At 34.0% G+C, this 14,784-nt stretch overlaps 1 protein-coding gene and 1 long non-coding RNA gene across 2 annotated transcripts; one reads left to right on the forward strand and one right to left on the reverse strand.

Annotated features, from left to right (window-relative positions):
• Positions 1 to 710: 710 nt before the first annotated feature.
• On the reverse strand, positions 711 to 14,145 carry LOC108321385 (protein fluG). The gene is made up of 18 exons (XM_052875044.1): positions 13,902 to 14,145; positions 12,606 to 12,857; positions 11,129 to 11,197; positions 10,904 to 11,018; positions 10,724 to 10,829; positions 10,217 to 10,373; positions 10,033 to 10,128; positions 9,810 to 9,858; positions 5,955 to 6,214; positions 5,287 to 5,459; positions 4,406 to 4,526; positions 4,281 to 4,333; positions 4,067 to 4,196; positions 3,581 to 3,726; positions 2,574 to 2,762; positions 2,145 to 2,377; positions 1,486 to 1,622; positions 711 to 1,025 (listed from the first exon to the last, which is right to left on the reverse strand). The coding sequence occupies exons 1-18, from the start codon at positions 14,061 to 14,063 to the stop codon at positions 963 to 965; spliced, it is 2,511 nt and encodes an 836-aa protein (XP_052731004.1). The 5' UTR covers positions 14,064 to 14,145; the 3' UTR covers positions 711 to 962.
• Positions 2,199 to 3,352, forward strand: LOC128195938 (uncharacterized). Its single transcript, XR_008247888.1, has 2 exons — positions 2,199 to 2,337; positions 3,006 to 3,352. It is a non-coding gene; the product is annotated as an uncharacterized LOC128195938 (long non-coding RNA).
• Positions 14,146 to 14,784: the final 639 nt, after the last annotated feature.

Consider the following 14,784-nt stretch of genomic DNA (forward strand, 5'->3'; position numbering starts at 1 on the left):
TATTCTAGCTTACCCTTGTTTTTCTGTAGTTTGTCTTTGTTTATTGTTTCTTTTTTGCAATTATCCCCTTAATGGTGTGAGCTTAAGGATATAGTTTTTTGCAGTTGACTCAACGAGAGTTTGGGAGTGAAGCTTGCAGTATAGGTAATTACTTTTGTTCTTCAGGTGAATAATTTTATTCATCACAATATGTAGTTCTTGTTCTATCATTATCCATATAATGTTCATTTTAGTAGTTTTATACTACTAAATTGAGATGTTATACTATTTGACACATTTTCGCATCAGTGTTATTTGAAACATAAAATAAAATTAATAAAATTTGATTAAAATAATTAAATCTATAGAATTCTAAAAATAAAAAACTAAATTAGTTCAAAGTATCAAAAAAGAACTAATTTCAGTTTAAGAACCAAAAATATATTTAATCCTAAAAATTATTTAGAGTAACTCTATGATTATAAGAATATCTTATTTAATAATCCATTAATCAAATATTTGTTTCGAGATTCCTAGTCAAATATTCTACAGTGCTAATATGCTTTTGCACAAAATGAAGACCTTGAGAAAAGAAATACAATTCTCATAAGCATTAGATCTAAGTCTTTTTTTTTTTTTCGGGTTGTTACAATCTTGAATAAAAATACATTATTTTCCATTTGTATTCTAAAAAACTTATCAAAAACGTAATTTCACTAATTTACACCTGGTGAGCAACAGGCACAGCATAAATTAGTTCATATCTTACTAGAACAATACAAGCAAGGTACATACAATAGATAGTATAAGATAACGTATAATAGTTAATACAGGCTGTAAAACAGATACGGTCATAACTGTCTTTACCCTGAACCATAAAGCTCAAGTGTAAAAGCAAGTAACATCAAATGGTCATTACGAAGAATTCAGCAGAACTTAAACTGTGCTCAAACCAAACTTGCATTCTACAAAAGGCAACTAGCTTAGTAACGGTGAATGAGTTCCTTGTATGCATCCTTGTGCTTGGTGTAATGCTCAATTTCAGCCTGATAATATAAGTCACATTAAGCATCAAAATTAAGAGTGAGGACTAGCTTAAAGCCTAAGCAGGTCCATACTTTAGATCTCTTAGATAAAAAGGCCTACAAAAAATTTGATACTAATATATCTCTATTAAATTAATTATAAAATTATGTTTGAGAATGAAATTTAATTAAATTATTATGAATAATTATTAATTTTTTATAATAAATTGTTTTATTAATAGAAAGGCCTTATTCTTATGTTTGATTTATTCCTCTCAAAATTATGATATATTTTACCATGAATAGTTTTATTAGTAAATAAAAAAGTTTTAATCTTAAGATTGTTTTAAACTTCCCAAATCTTTGAGATATGCATGATTCTCCACTTAGCTAATCACTAACTTATGAACCCGCTGCAGAATAGCCAAAACGATATATCTAACATGAAGGGTAAAAGGCATCTACATCGAATACATCATACCTTTCGAATTGCTTTTATGGCAGTTAGCAACTTCTCGCTGATAAATTCCTTAAGGAAGTCATCCTTATGGAGAGCATCCAAAGATTCAGAAAGAGATGCTGGCAATCTCTGAAGGGTTTCCGGGTTTGGATTTGAATCTGTTTCATACATGAAATGAGAGGTTTATATTGATATTTGTAAAGGAACATGAAAGAACCCAGCGAAAATTTATGCAACCGTTATGCAGATTGGTAAAAGGAACATGAAAGAGAAAACGGAAAAAAAAGGCTGCAAATTTGGAATTGAACTTGATAGAAGTAAATAAAATTTAGCATCCACTGTGCTTCCTAGGATTCTGATGAAAAACTCCAATGAGTATTTCACTGCAATTGTATTATTTGATAAAAATGTTGAAAATAATCGCGTGACTAAGTCTCACATTTTGAAAAAATGACAAAATTAAACAACATATAAGAAAAATGACCCATAAATCTAATATTTCGAATTTTTAGGTTAAAAATGGTATCAATATCTTATCTAGATTTGATATATATAATCTTCCCTCATGAATATCCCATTATTGGTATCAAAAGCCACTGTTATTCCCAGGCTAACTATTTTAATATTTTGTGCAGCTCATGGTTGATTTAAACATTATAATCAAGGTTATATGATCTTACCAACAGGTTCAGGAAGAGGAAGATGCCTTCGAAGCCCATCAATGCCAGCAGCAAGTATGGCAGCTAAGCCCAAGTATGGATTGGCAGAACCATCAAATGATTTCATCTCAAAGTTGGTGGCTAGACCGTCGAGAGTTCCAGGTGGAGATGAAGCTCGCAATGGAGCCTCCTTATTTTCGTTTCCCCAGAAAAGGTACGCACCACTCCATGTATTGGGTTGCAATCGATCATAACTGCCACGAATTCAGATAACAAAGAAACATTGCGGCATAATTCCAAAACTTGGTATTTGCAATTTAAAATAACGCTTGTTAGAGAGGGAAAAAAGAATCCTATCTTACTCATAACAACTTAAACTTTATCAACGCTGGCAATATAATGTCATACAATAACATCAGTTTCAGTCAAAACACACAGAATAAGACCAACCTGTTAGGGAGTGGTGCTATAAATGCCAAGATTGAAGGAAGATGTTGTAGAATTCCTGCCATAAATTCTCTTCCCAAAGTTGATATTCCATGCTTAGATGATGTACCAGATCCCATATATACATTTTGGCCATTCCGCCACAAGCTAAGATGAACATGCGATCCAGAACCCATATCATCTAATGCGTACCTAAACAATGTCACGATAAAACTTCTGTTACACCAACAAAAGTAATTTTAACGGTTTCCTTAGATAGTTCATCAGCTGCAATTATGTTTTATTAACTAGTCTATACATAGACTGTTAAATGTTGTTAGTTATGTTTAATGTTTTGTTATAATTAATTGTGTTGGGGGATTACAAAAGTTAGGAGTGATTCTTAGTATTAATTATGTCTTGTAATAGAGTTCATTAATTATGTTTTGTTTGTAGTTGTTTTTAAGACTTGAAGCTGAAAGGCCATGAGTAAAGGTCTAAGTATTGATGTATTCTTCAAAAGCTAGTGACAGCAAGTAATAACATTAGAGCATCTTTCCAGAAAGACTTGTTGTCAACATACACCACTAGAGCATATATGATATGTGACTTTATGTTAGATTGTAAAAGAATGGACTTTTAATAATTTTATGATAAAAGAAATGATTGTATACAAATTTACTGAAGTTATATATTTTAACATTTTAATCAGGATATTTTAAAGTGGTAGTAAGATAAATGGTCCTGAAGTATAACTATTGTGTCTTGCTTAGATATTGTTATGATAGTGTATATTCAAATCATGAGGGTACTTTTATCAACACAGTAACACAATCAGGAATATTCTCCACAGAAGAAACAAGCAGGGGCTCCTTTTACAACATTATCGCCATACAATTGTGTCCATATGGTGTCAAATATGCTGGCACAGTCTTTAAAGCAGCTCTGAAATGCTACTTTGTTATTCTCTGTCGTTCAAAAATCTGAATACAAAGATATCATATAAAACTAAGACAAACTTTGCCACTTACTTTGGAATAAAAGTTGCTAGCATGCCATGCTTTCTGGCAATTGCCCTAACAACTTCACGGGTGAAAATTAAGTTGTCTGCTGCTTTAGTGCAAATGGTATACTTCAAAACCACCTCAAACTGACCTTTAGCAGCTTCACCGTGTATCTAGGATATTACAAGAAAAGGTTAAGCTTAAAAAGTGGGCTGCAGCTTGAAAAGAAGTATCAGACAATGTCTTAAAACATGCTATAAAGGATAATCCTTATGAGGACTTGGTCATGCTTAAACCCCCAAATTATTCATAATTGATGGGCTTTTCAGAGCTTACGCTCAGTTTCAAGAATATAGTGTTGTGGTAGTGCGCTGTTAATCACTCTATTACTCTGGGTACAGGGTGTATTAGGTTTTACCTTAATCTGGTTTCATTTGTGAAAGAAATCTTCAGAAGATAAGAATAGTACAAAGCCATATCACTTATAATTGATCATGTTACAATTCCTTTTACCTGTTCAACTGCAATTCCCAAGGAATGAAGAGAATCAACAACTTCATGAAGTACGGGAGAAGCAGCATCAAATGCTGATGTGGAGCAGTATGGACTCGAGTCAAATGGCACCCATTCCTCTTTACCTTCCCTGAATTTTTTTTTCACCACATTTTTAACAAATTGTCTGTAATTTGCATTATTCAAATCACAGAGATAACATTATATAACATACCCTTTTAGCATCTTTAAGAGAATAAATTCATTCTCAAATCCTGCATTCATTTCCTGGAAGTGGAAGCAGAAAAAGTTAAACATCCTATACTTCTCTCAACAGATAGGATGCACTCAACTTCGTACCAAGTCAAATTCATCTTTCAGAATTTTAGAAGCTCTTCTTAAGACATCTCTTGGACAATATTCCCAAGCTTCACCAGGTTTAACACACATATCAACTAAAACCATTTCATCTTTTTTATTCCTATTCAAAAGAGAGATGCATTAGTTAACAAGATTGTATCTATCTTCTGAAATATATATTTCTGAAAAAAAAAAAAAACACCTTAAGATGATTTCCATTCCAGATGCACTTGATCCATGCAATGATGCAATTACTATTTACTTAATAAACAAGGTGTTGGACTTCTTAATTCAAGAAGTCAAGAAAGCAAATAAACCACACCAACAGATTATACTTCTCTGAATATACTTCTCTTATTCAATGAACCAAGAATACAATTGTATAGTAAATAGGGCTATATATTCTAGGGAAATATACAGTATAAGATGGGCGGAAAATATTTAATATAAATAGAGCTAGATTCTATTGTTAGGGTTATGCTTTTGATTATTGAGTTTGTTAACAGGCAGCTACAGTCCTGTGAGGGACGTTATGCTCCCAACTATCCTTGTTTAGAGAATTCTATTACCATTAATAAGAGAAATTCATTCTTTCATTATCTTTTATGCCTAGTGTGATCGTGGATAATTAGGTTTCCTACTCAGAAACCTAACCGAGTTCTCATACAATTCATAAACACTCAAAACGGTTGCAATGCGCATAAACAAGTATACATTGGTGAGGAGAGACTTTAAATGGAAACAAACAAGATATTTTCCTTTCAGCTTTTCCCTCGTTAATTAATTGGAGAACATTATATGTTTGATAACTTGAGAATCAATTGAAAAGGAAGTTTAATTTATGAAAAAGCTCATATCCTGTAAAGAAAAGCAGTACTTACCACGGAATTCTCCTTAGAGTAGACAAATCAGGCACTAATCTTGTTTCACCAACTGTTGTTAGACCAGACCCCTCTGCAAGTCCATCCATATGAGAAGGGAATCCCATAGCCGCAAACCCTAAACCAACACCGTTCTTAACAACCACATCATTGAAACGCTTTTTAGGAACAGCCTGAAATAAAACACAACTCCATCTCAAGATGTAATTTCAAGAAAAGAATTCATAAACCAGCTGAAGGAACTTTTCCAGGCCTGTACAGCCAGAAGTTCAAGTGCCTAAAGACCAAAAATTTGCAAGCCAGGTATGTGCATAAGGAATGAGAGATGCAGCATTAGAACTTCCAAGAAAGTGATTTAGTATTCTGTATTTCAAGTTTTATAACAAAAGGTGAAAGGACAGCAAAGTGTTAAAAAACATGATACTCTATATTTCTAGGATAGATTTCATCTTTTTCTCTTGGCCACACGATATCCAAGAAAAAACATGAAACTAACTATATACAATTATTGGTGTGAGAACCATGCAATTTAGATTGATTCCAAATGTAAACAGAATAAAGAATGGACCTACCATTTGAAAACTCAGTAAACATTTTTCTATAATTTCCTCCCAAGGTTAACAAAGAACAATGAAATAAAAAGAAAAAAGCCCTTGAGGGTGACTCACACGACATCTGTGTTGTCCAGTACCATCAACCCACATGACACGAACAAGTGAGACATCAATGTCTAAGTCACCACTCAAATTTTGGGACAAATTACTATGTGAATTGATAACACTGTTAGCTGGACTAATCTTGTAGAAATGAATTGCATTTCTTGCAAAGATGTCCTTTGCAGCTTCCACAGCCTCAGAAACTGAGAGATCACCATCAATGCATGCATCACGTAGAACAGAGAAAACAACTTCACGAGACTTCTTTGCACCTGTAAAAGAAAAACTCATAGCTTTAACCAGTAATATTTACACCATGAGTTAAAAATTTTCAAAATCAGCAAAAGCCACAAAGAGATAATTTTGCTCTCATTTTTCATAGACAAGAAATTCAAGCATTAATTCATGACATCAAGTTGTGCATCACATTCTAATCCTTAGGGTTCAAAAAGAAATTACGAGCTAAAAAATATTCAAAGGCTCATAAGTTGAAATCATAAATATGATATATCTACACCTTTGAAGTTAGCACATTAAATGCACCTTAGGAGTTTCCAACATTAGAGTTGTTAAGAAGTGGTGTTGTAATTAGAGAAAATATCTTTAGAATCTTCCTAATTAGAAGATATAGATATATAATCTTTTATTTTATTTTGTTTTCCTAGTTTCCCTATTTCCCTTTTTAGGAGAATTAGATTATTACAAATAAAGGATATGTATTTTTTATGATTGAGAATAATAAATCAGTCTTATTTTCAACTTGGTGTCAGAGCTCCAAATCTTGGGGCTCCATTCCGCTGCAACAGTCGCACTGCCGCCACTGTCCGACCACCGTCGCTGCCATCGTCGCCGGTTGGGGTCGTTGATAGGGCAGAAAGGTGCGCCCAACACCGGCGATCAAAACGCCGAAAGTCGCTCTGTGAGAGGAGCCGCCACGCGCCGCCACAATCGCCGGCGCGTGTAGCCCACGCGCCCACCTCAGGCGAGACCCACTCGCCGCCGCCGCCACAGACAGGGTCAACAGAGCCTCCTGAGTCTATTCCTGGGGTTGGTGACGACCCGTTTGGCCTATATTTGAGCAGATCTGAGTTTGAAGGTTTTGCTCCTCTTCTCGGTGTGATCCACATGCTGTCGTCGTCTCGGAAAAGGTCACCGGAGACTCCTAGTTCCGTTCTACGGGATGTCTGAAGTAAAAAGGGTTCCTTTGGGAGTACCTAATGACCTACGAAATATAGGAGGTACCGATCGGTTGGATGGTCAGAATTACTTACAATGGAGCCAATTTATTCGAAGGGTTCTCAAGGGTCGTTCAAAACTTGATCACATAGAAGAAGGAGGACCAGGACCAGATGACACTTATTTCTCAATTTGGGACAATGAAGATTCATTAATTATGACTTGAATGTGACAATCCATGATTCCTAAGATAAGGAGAAATTATATGTTCCATTCTTCTGCAAAAGAAATATGGGATGATTTACATAACACTTTTTCTTTAAAAAAGGATCTTCCTGCTTACTATGACATTGAGAACAGGATATTTAATACAAAACAGGGCTCCGTTTCCGTATCAGAATATCACGGAATCCTGAGTGGTCTTTGGATGGAATTCGATCAGAACCAAACAATAAAGATGTCTAAAACAGATGCTGCCGCTCTTGCTGAATTCATTGAAAGGGGAAGAATCTTTAAATTTCTCCAAGGCTTGAATCATGAGTATGACCCAATTCGGGTTCAGATTTTTGGAAGAGAAAAATTATCATCCCTGTCAGAAGTTTTTTTTATGGTAAGAGGAGAAGAAACTCGGAGAACTGTCATGCTAAATGGAGGGATCTCCAACACAGGCTCTGCCATGACAACTGGAAAGGGAGTCCACAAGGGAACAAATGTTGGGGGAAAGACGTTTGAAAAAGGTACTCATGGGGACTATTGTTCATACTGTAAAAGATCTGGACATACCAAGGAAATATGCTTCAAACTCCATGGAAGAAAGCATTGCATGGTCTTAAGCAATCCCCTAGAGCAAGGTTTGGAAGATTTACAAAAGCAATGGTTTTCTTGGGATACAGACAAAGCCAAGGAGATCATACTCTATTCATAAAGCACTCTTCTACAGGTAAAATAACTCTATTACTTGTCTATGTGGATGCTATGATTATTACATGAGATGATGAAACAAAAAAGTTGGCATTAAAAGATAAATTGGCAGCTCAGTTTGAAATGAAAGACCTAGGAAAACTCAAATATTTTCTTGCAATAGAGGTTTCCTACTCCAAGAACGAAATTTTCATCTCCCAAAGGAAATATGTACTTGATCTCCTCAAAGAAACAGGAAAGCTGGGATATAGAACCTCAACAGTTCCTATAGAACAGAATCACAGAATTCGAAGTGAAGAAAGTGCTCCTATAGAGAAGGCCCAATATCAGAGATTGGTAGGAAAATTGATTTATCTATCACACACAAGACCGGACATTGCTTATGATGTGAGTGTAGTGAGCCAATTTATGCATGATCTAAGAGAGAGACACATGCAAGCAGTTGATAAAAATTCTCCAATACTTAAAGTCAAGTCCAGGAAAGGGGTTATTATTCAAAAGGGAAGACACATTGACTATGAAGATATATACTGATGCGGACTATGCAGGTTCTATTAGTGATAGAAAATCTACTTCTGGGTATTGTGTATTTCTTGGAGATAGTCTAGTAACATGGAGAAGCAAAAAGCAAGATAGAGTATCCCGTTCTAGTGCAGAAGCTGAATTTCGAGCCCTTGCTCAAGGAATGTGTGAAGGACTCTGGATGAAAATCATTTTGGATGATCTTAAAGTCAAAGTGGAGAACCCGGTGCAACTACACTGTGACAATAAGTCTGCTATGAGCATTATTTTTACAAAAGGGCTTCCTCCGGGTAGATTTCAAGATCTTGTAGGAAAGTTGGGAATGATTGATATTCATTTACCAACTTGAGGGGGAGTGTTGTAATTAGAGAAAATATCTTTAGAATCTTCCTAATTAGAAGATATAGATATATAATCTTTTATTTTATTTTGTTTTCCTAGTTTCCCTATTTCCCTTTTTAGGAGAATTAAATTATTACAAATAGAGGATATGTATTTTTTATGATTGAGAATAATAAATCAATCTTATTTTCAACTAGTGGAATTTAAGTCTAATTCAATCTTACAAAACCGGCTTGTAAGGGGAGGTTTGCACCCACTTAAATACCATGTTAAGAAGTGAACATTAAGCCTAACTCAACCCTAACGTTAGCATTGTTAAGAAGTGGACTTTGGTTTGCACCCACTTATATATTGTAAATTGGTCTTTCTTTTGTTGATGTGGGACTTCATACCATGTTAAGAAGTGACCTTATTACTACTTCTTATGTGCATCAGTTAGCAAATCTATTCACCAAAAGTCATCCATAGAATGATTTCATGATCTCATAACCAAGTTGGGAATGACATCCTGATAGACATACAAAAGTATTGGTAATATCCAAACTTCAACTAGCATAGACAACAACGTGTGGATGAGGACACCAAACACAACATATGGATCAAGAGTTGAAGGAAACGGAACCATATGGCTGAGAAACTGTTAAGCAGGAAAGTAATGAGAGGAGTTGGAAAGTATATTATAAGAAGTTTAAAAATAAAAGTAGTTAGTCGTTACATAGGGACTAAGACTTTCTGAAAAAGTCTATGTATATTTTCCTCGGGTGTGGCCAACATAGGTGTAGAAATTTTAAGAGTCAGCGAAGGAAACTGCATATATTATGGGACAAATAGAGTAAGATACTTAAATACCACAACAAAGCATTTAAGTATAATATTTATATTAGGTGTAATAGTATATTAACCAACCTAAGTAAAATGTTTCAGGAAATGCATAGCCATCAGTACTGAACATCACCTGCATTGCAAAGTTTATTCTCGTGAGACATCAAATGCCGTGGCCAGAAAGTCGTTATCTTGTGATTTACATGTTTCATTGGATAACCCAATTCAAGAAGATTCTAATTTCATTATAAAATTCTTATTCCTTTGCAATTTACACATAACATTCAATTTATTTTGTTATAGCCACCTTATTTAGTGGAGCCAATTCTAATAGCTCTTTCATTGAAGAAATCATCCCATGTACACTCAACTTTGGAATTGCCAGCCCAAAATCAAGGTAGACCTGAAAGAGAAGATTGTGCTACATGCCAGTTATCCAGTAACTCAAATATACTAATACCAAGCCATTGATTGAGTTGTAAAATGTTTGCCTGTGAGTAAACAGAGGCTACATATGACGCTTCCCTTGAGAATGGATAGGATGCATGCAAAAGCACAATCCGAGACTTTGAATATCTCTTGTCCTCAAGAACTGCACGTAGATGAAGAGGATTGGAGAGTCGCATATCCAAATCTTTATCCCCAAACCTATCGAACAAAAGAACAAATTAGTATCCTAAAGCTGGGAATAGGAAAAGAAAACGTATCTTTAACATTTAGGAAAAGTGTGGTAGATCCTAGAAGTGGACAAGACGCAAACTAATTTCACCTAACTAACATCTGTGATGTTTTGAGACCAAAATGTAAGATAGTCACAGCGCAATATGCTTTGTTGTTCAAGTAACCTTACTAACAAGGTTCTGTTAAGCACATAGAAATCAAAGTATTTCAATTAATGCTAGCTGAGTAATTTTTTGAAATTCCAAAATATCTTTCCCCCAAAATACTCGGATATCATTATATGTAAAAGTATCAAACAATTTAAAATTATCCAATACCCCGTGTGTATCTGCATTGGCAGGTCATAGGATTGAGCAACTTCCAAACTTCGTAAGAAGATGTAGTCAATAAGATTTTTGTTTGCAATACGGACAGGCTTCCCAGCTGAAAGTAAAGAAAGATGAGAAAGAATATCCTGAAACAGATTATATTAAAATAAACCTGCACACTATACTCACCAATCAATGTTTGCCTTAGTCCCTCCTCAGCATCGTTATTAGTAACATTAGTGTTGATTTCTAAGCCACTGCGGTATGCAGCTACGCTTTTCAATCCAAAGATCTCACCAGCAACTGTAACAGCGTCGCTAAGGAATACAGCTAAAATATTATATTCTAATACAGCTAAAGAAGAATTGCTTCATGTGTGTGGAGGGAGATAGAGAGAAAAACATATAAAGGATATGATTTCAACTTTGAGAGAAATGCTTTAGTAAATGAATCCACAGTCCAAGAAGATCCATCGGGCAGGCCCTTCAACATAATATTTATATATAAGATAATATAACAACAAGGTGAATGAGAACGACCGAGAGGTAGAACATAAATAAGACTGAAAATAGACGGATGCAATTAAACAGGAGTTTGCAAAATATACAGTTGAACAATTACATATTCCTAACAATCAGCACTGGCCTTGATTCACAGCCTTCTTCTGATGAGAATAATTTCCCAAATAAAATTTAATTTCTTCACATTTGCTAAATTCACTTTTAGACTCAACTGCCACATAATAGTCTCCACTTCGGGGTGAGAAAATGATTAACTGATGGCAATTGGAAGGAGATGTCTGGAAATCATAATAAGAAAAAGCACCAAAATTAAGAATGTCACCGAAGTTTCTGTAAGACCTTCACTTGCATTAACAAGCTATAGTTATAGCCATCAAGCATTGTAGAGAATCCATCTTCTATTGATAAATTCTGGTTCTGGCGGAAAGCAAATAACTTTCTGGCCTGCTATCATGATGGGGTGTCTTGGACATTTCAGCCTCCCATAGAATAAGGATCAAAATTCTCTTTTTTTTTTCAAGTCAAATACTATAGGATCTTAAAATGTTGGGGAAAAAACACTTATTAGTTCCTTCATTCCTTTTCTCCCTCGAAGAGTATATGTGTAAGTAGATGTTTAACACTCAAAATTCGAAAAATCCAAACCGAAGATGTGATATAAAGTTGATTAAATTATAATTGAATTGGAAATGAATTTGGATTGTCTGTTGGGTTTTTCTATGTTGTTCCTCTGTTATACCTTCAAAATATATTGATGATACTAATTTTGATGTTTTAAAATATATTAAAAAGAATTTTAATATACTAATATAGTATATTTTTAATGTTCAGCAGAAGACAACACCAAAAAGCTCAGTAGAGAATTGGGCTCAAATCTCCTTTCCAACAAAGACTAAGGAATCTCTATTTAAAGACTTTTCTCTGATAAGTTATGCATAACGTAATTTGCCAAAACACTTTAAGTTCTATAAATAGCTAAGCAGATGAAGCCTTTGAAATGGATGCACATATTGTGAAAGTCCATATGCAAACTACTGGTCCAGAATGAACCTTGCAAAACACAAACGTACTTCTCCTCATTTCAAGACTTCTGTTTTTTCCTTAATTCTATAAAATGCTTGCACAGAAAGGAAGTAACACAGATGTCTGAAAATTTGAAGGCCTAACCCTCTAACTTCAACAGTAGAGAAGGGCTTTGAATATAGTATTGTCTTTAGTGCATATATAATGACGTGGAAATAAACAGTAACATTAAACGAATACCAGAGTAGGATTTTTTGTCCCCAAGAAATACTGTAATGAAATTTTACCTAAGATACCTAATAATTATGATAATGCAAATTAAAAGTGCCTTTGTGCTCGTATCTCACCTCATCGAGGATTTCCTCGGCCAATCGTTCAATTCTTAAGATTCTACCAACAAAAGGTATAAAACTCTTGTGCCATTCTACATCATGCTTTTTGTCCAATTGTAAGCCATCATCAATAAGTATGGCAGCTATTCTTGCAGCTTTAAAGCATGATGAGCTGATGGATTGCAATCCAGATACTCTACGGTATTCTTCAACACCTTGCAAGGATATCTCACATCTATACAGCTCAGCAATGTCTCTTAAATTTCTCTGTTATATTAACATGACAAAATAGGCTGTTACAATAAGATTCAAGCCAGACTGAGAATAAAGTTCCTCAAATAATTTTTTTATCATATTTTAGCAAATATAAGTTGAAGAGTAAAGTAATGCACGAGTGCTGAAATCACCATCAAATTCACCGACACTCTGAAGCAAGGAAACAGCACCTTGACTCGTGTAAGCACCTTGAATTGCTTACACATATGAAGCACTATATAAAACAGTAAGCAGAAAATGACTTTTTTATGCATAGCTCTGTGTATGAACAGAAAGCTGAAAAAGTGTTAATCTAATTTGATTTCCTCCCCTTACTTCAAAATTATTATCACTAAATAAATGTTAATCTCTGTTAATATAATCTAAGGATTGATTATTTCATGTGTTCAGTACAGCGACAGCAGAATGTAATCCAACCAAAGAATTAGTAAACTGCCAAAACCAAAACCCATTATAATTAATCAAATGCAATATTAGTTAGAGGTGTCCTCTAAGACTTTTCTTGTTAGTTTGTTGGAAGTCCAACATGAACCAAAAATAAGATCAATTTACAAAATATATATATATAAACCTTTAGTTAATTATGCAAATCTCACCTTATACTTATAAATGATGTTGTAAGGTGAAATCAAACTTAAAATTTACTATTTAATGTAATCAAAATTGATTGAAAAACACAAACTCACAGGTGAGTTTCTTTAAACGAGGACTATAACTCATAATTTAGCAACTTCCAATAAAATTTCAGCTCATAATATATAGTACAATAATAAAGACACACCAGTGTATTACAGTATTGCAAATTCTGCAACAAATACGCGTTGACCAGCTAGTGAAGAGTCACAGACGACACAGCCATTAGTTCAGAGTAGTTGACTTTTTTTTATAATTAGAAGCATGAATCGATGTCGCTCAAAGTTTGCGAGACATAGAAATTAAATATAATTTGAAATGCAGAAGGAAATGTTGTTCTTGAGACAGCAATAGAAGGTTGATGAAAGAAAGTTAGAGAGTAAATTGTAAAGGCGAAGTTACCTTGAAAGAAAGAGAGTTGGGTGAGAAAGTTAGCGCTTGACCATTGGCCTCAGAAAAGGCGTGGATGAAGGAAAGGTTTGAGTGAAGAGAAACTATATTGTGAGCATGAGCGTCCACTAGTTCCACCTCCTCCACCGCTTTTCTCAACTCACTCGTATCCATTCTCTCTCTGTTTTTCAATGTCAACACTGCTTCTCACTTCAGAACTCGCTGCTTAGTGCCATATGCAACTATTATAAACACCATTGGAGTTCGGACTTTGGGGGAGACACATATAATATATAATAACATTATTCTTATTATAAACTTCTTTTAAACTTATTATTATTATAAACTTATATATTTTCTTAAGAGTATATTATTTTTATGTAATAAGATATGAATAAACATCACCATATATGTTTCCAAGGGTGACATAAGCTTAATAAAAGGAACTGAAATTTCTTAATTTACGTTTCGAAATCATATTTATAAACTAGACGAAAAATAATACTGGAAACATTTCCTTTCCATTATAAATTTTTAACGGATTTTAATTGATAATAGAAGTATAAAGATTATGTATAAAATAAATCTATGATAATAAAATGTGTGAATAAAATTAAATGATAAAACTAGTAAAAATTGAAAATCTATAAACTGAAATACTTACAAAATATAAAATATAAAAGTTAAATATGATTTTAGTATTTAAATTTATACGTAAAATTGAATAGTTGCTTTAAGTCAGACAAACCAGTTTTTTTATATTTTTACTAACACGTGTTATATATATATATAATCTTTATGGGCCAGATCCTATTGATATTACAGAGTATCCTATGTACGGATATTTAATGCAGCATATTATAAATATATACCAGTTTGACTCTCTCTATAGTAA

This window comes from Vigna angularis, chromosome 3 (assembly GCF_016808095.1).
Source record: "Vigna angularis cultivar LongXiaoDou No.4 chromosome 3, ASM1680809v1, whole genome shotgun sequence".
NCBI classification, from domain to species: Eukaryota; Viridiplantae; Streptophyta; class Magnoliopsida; order Fabales; family Fabaceae; genus Vigna; species Vigna angularis.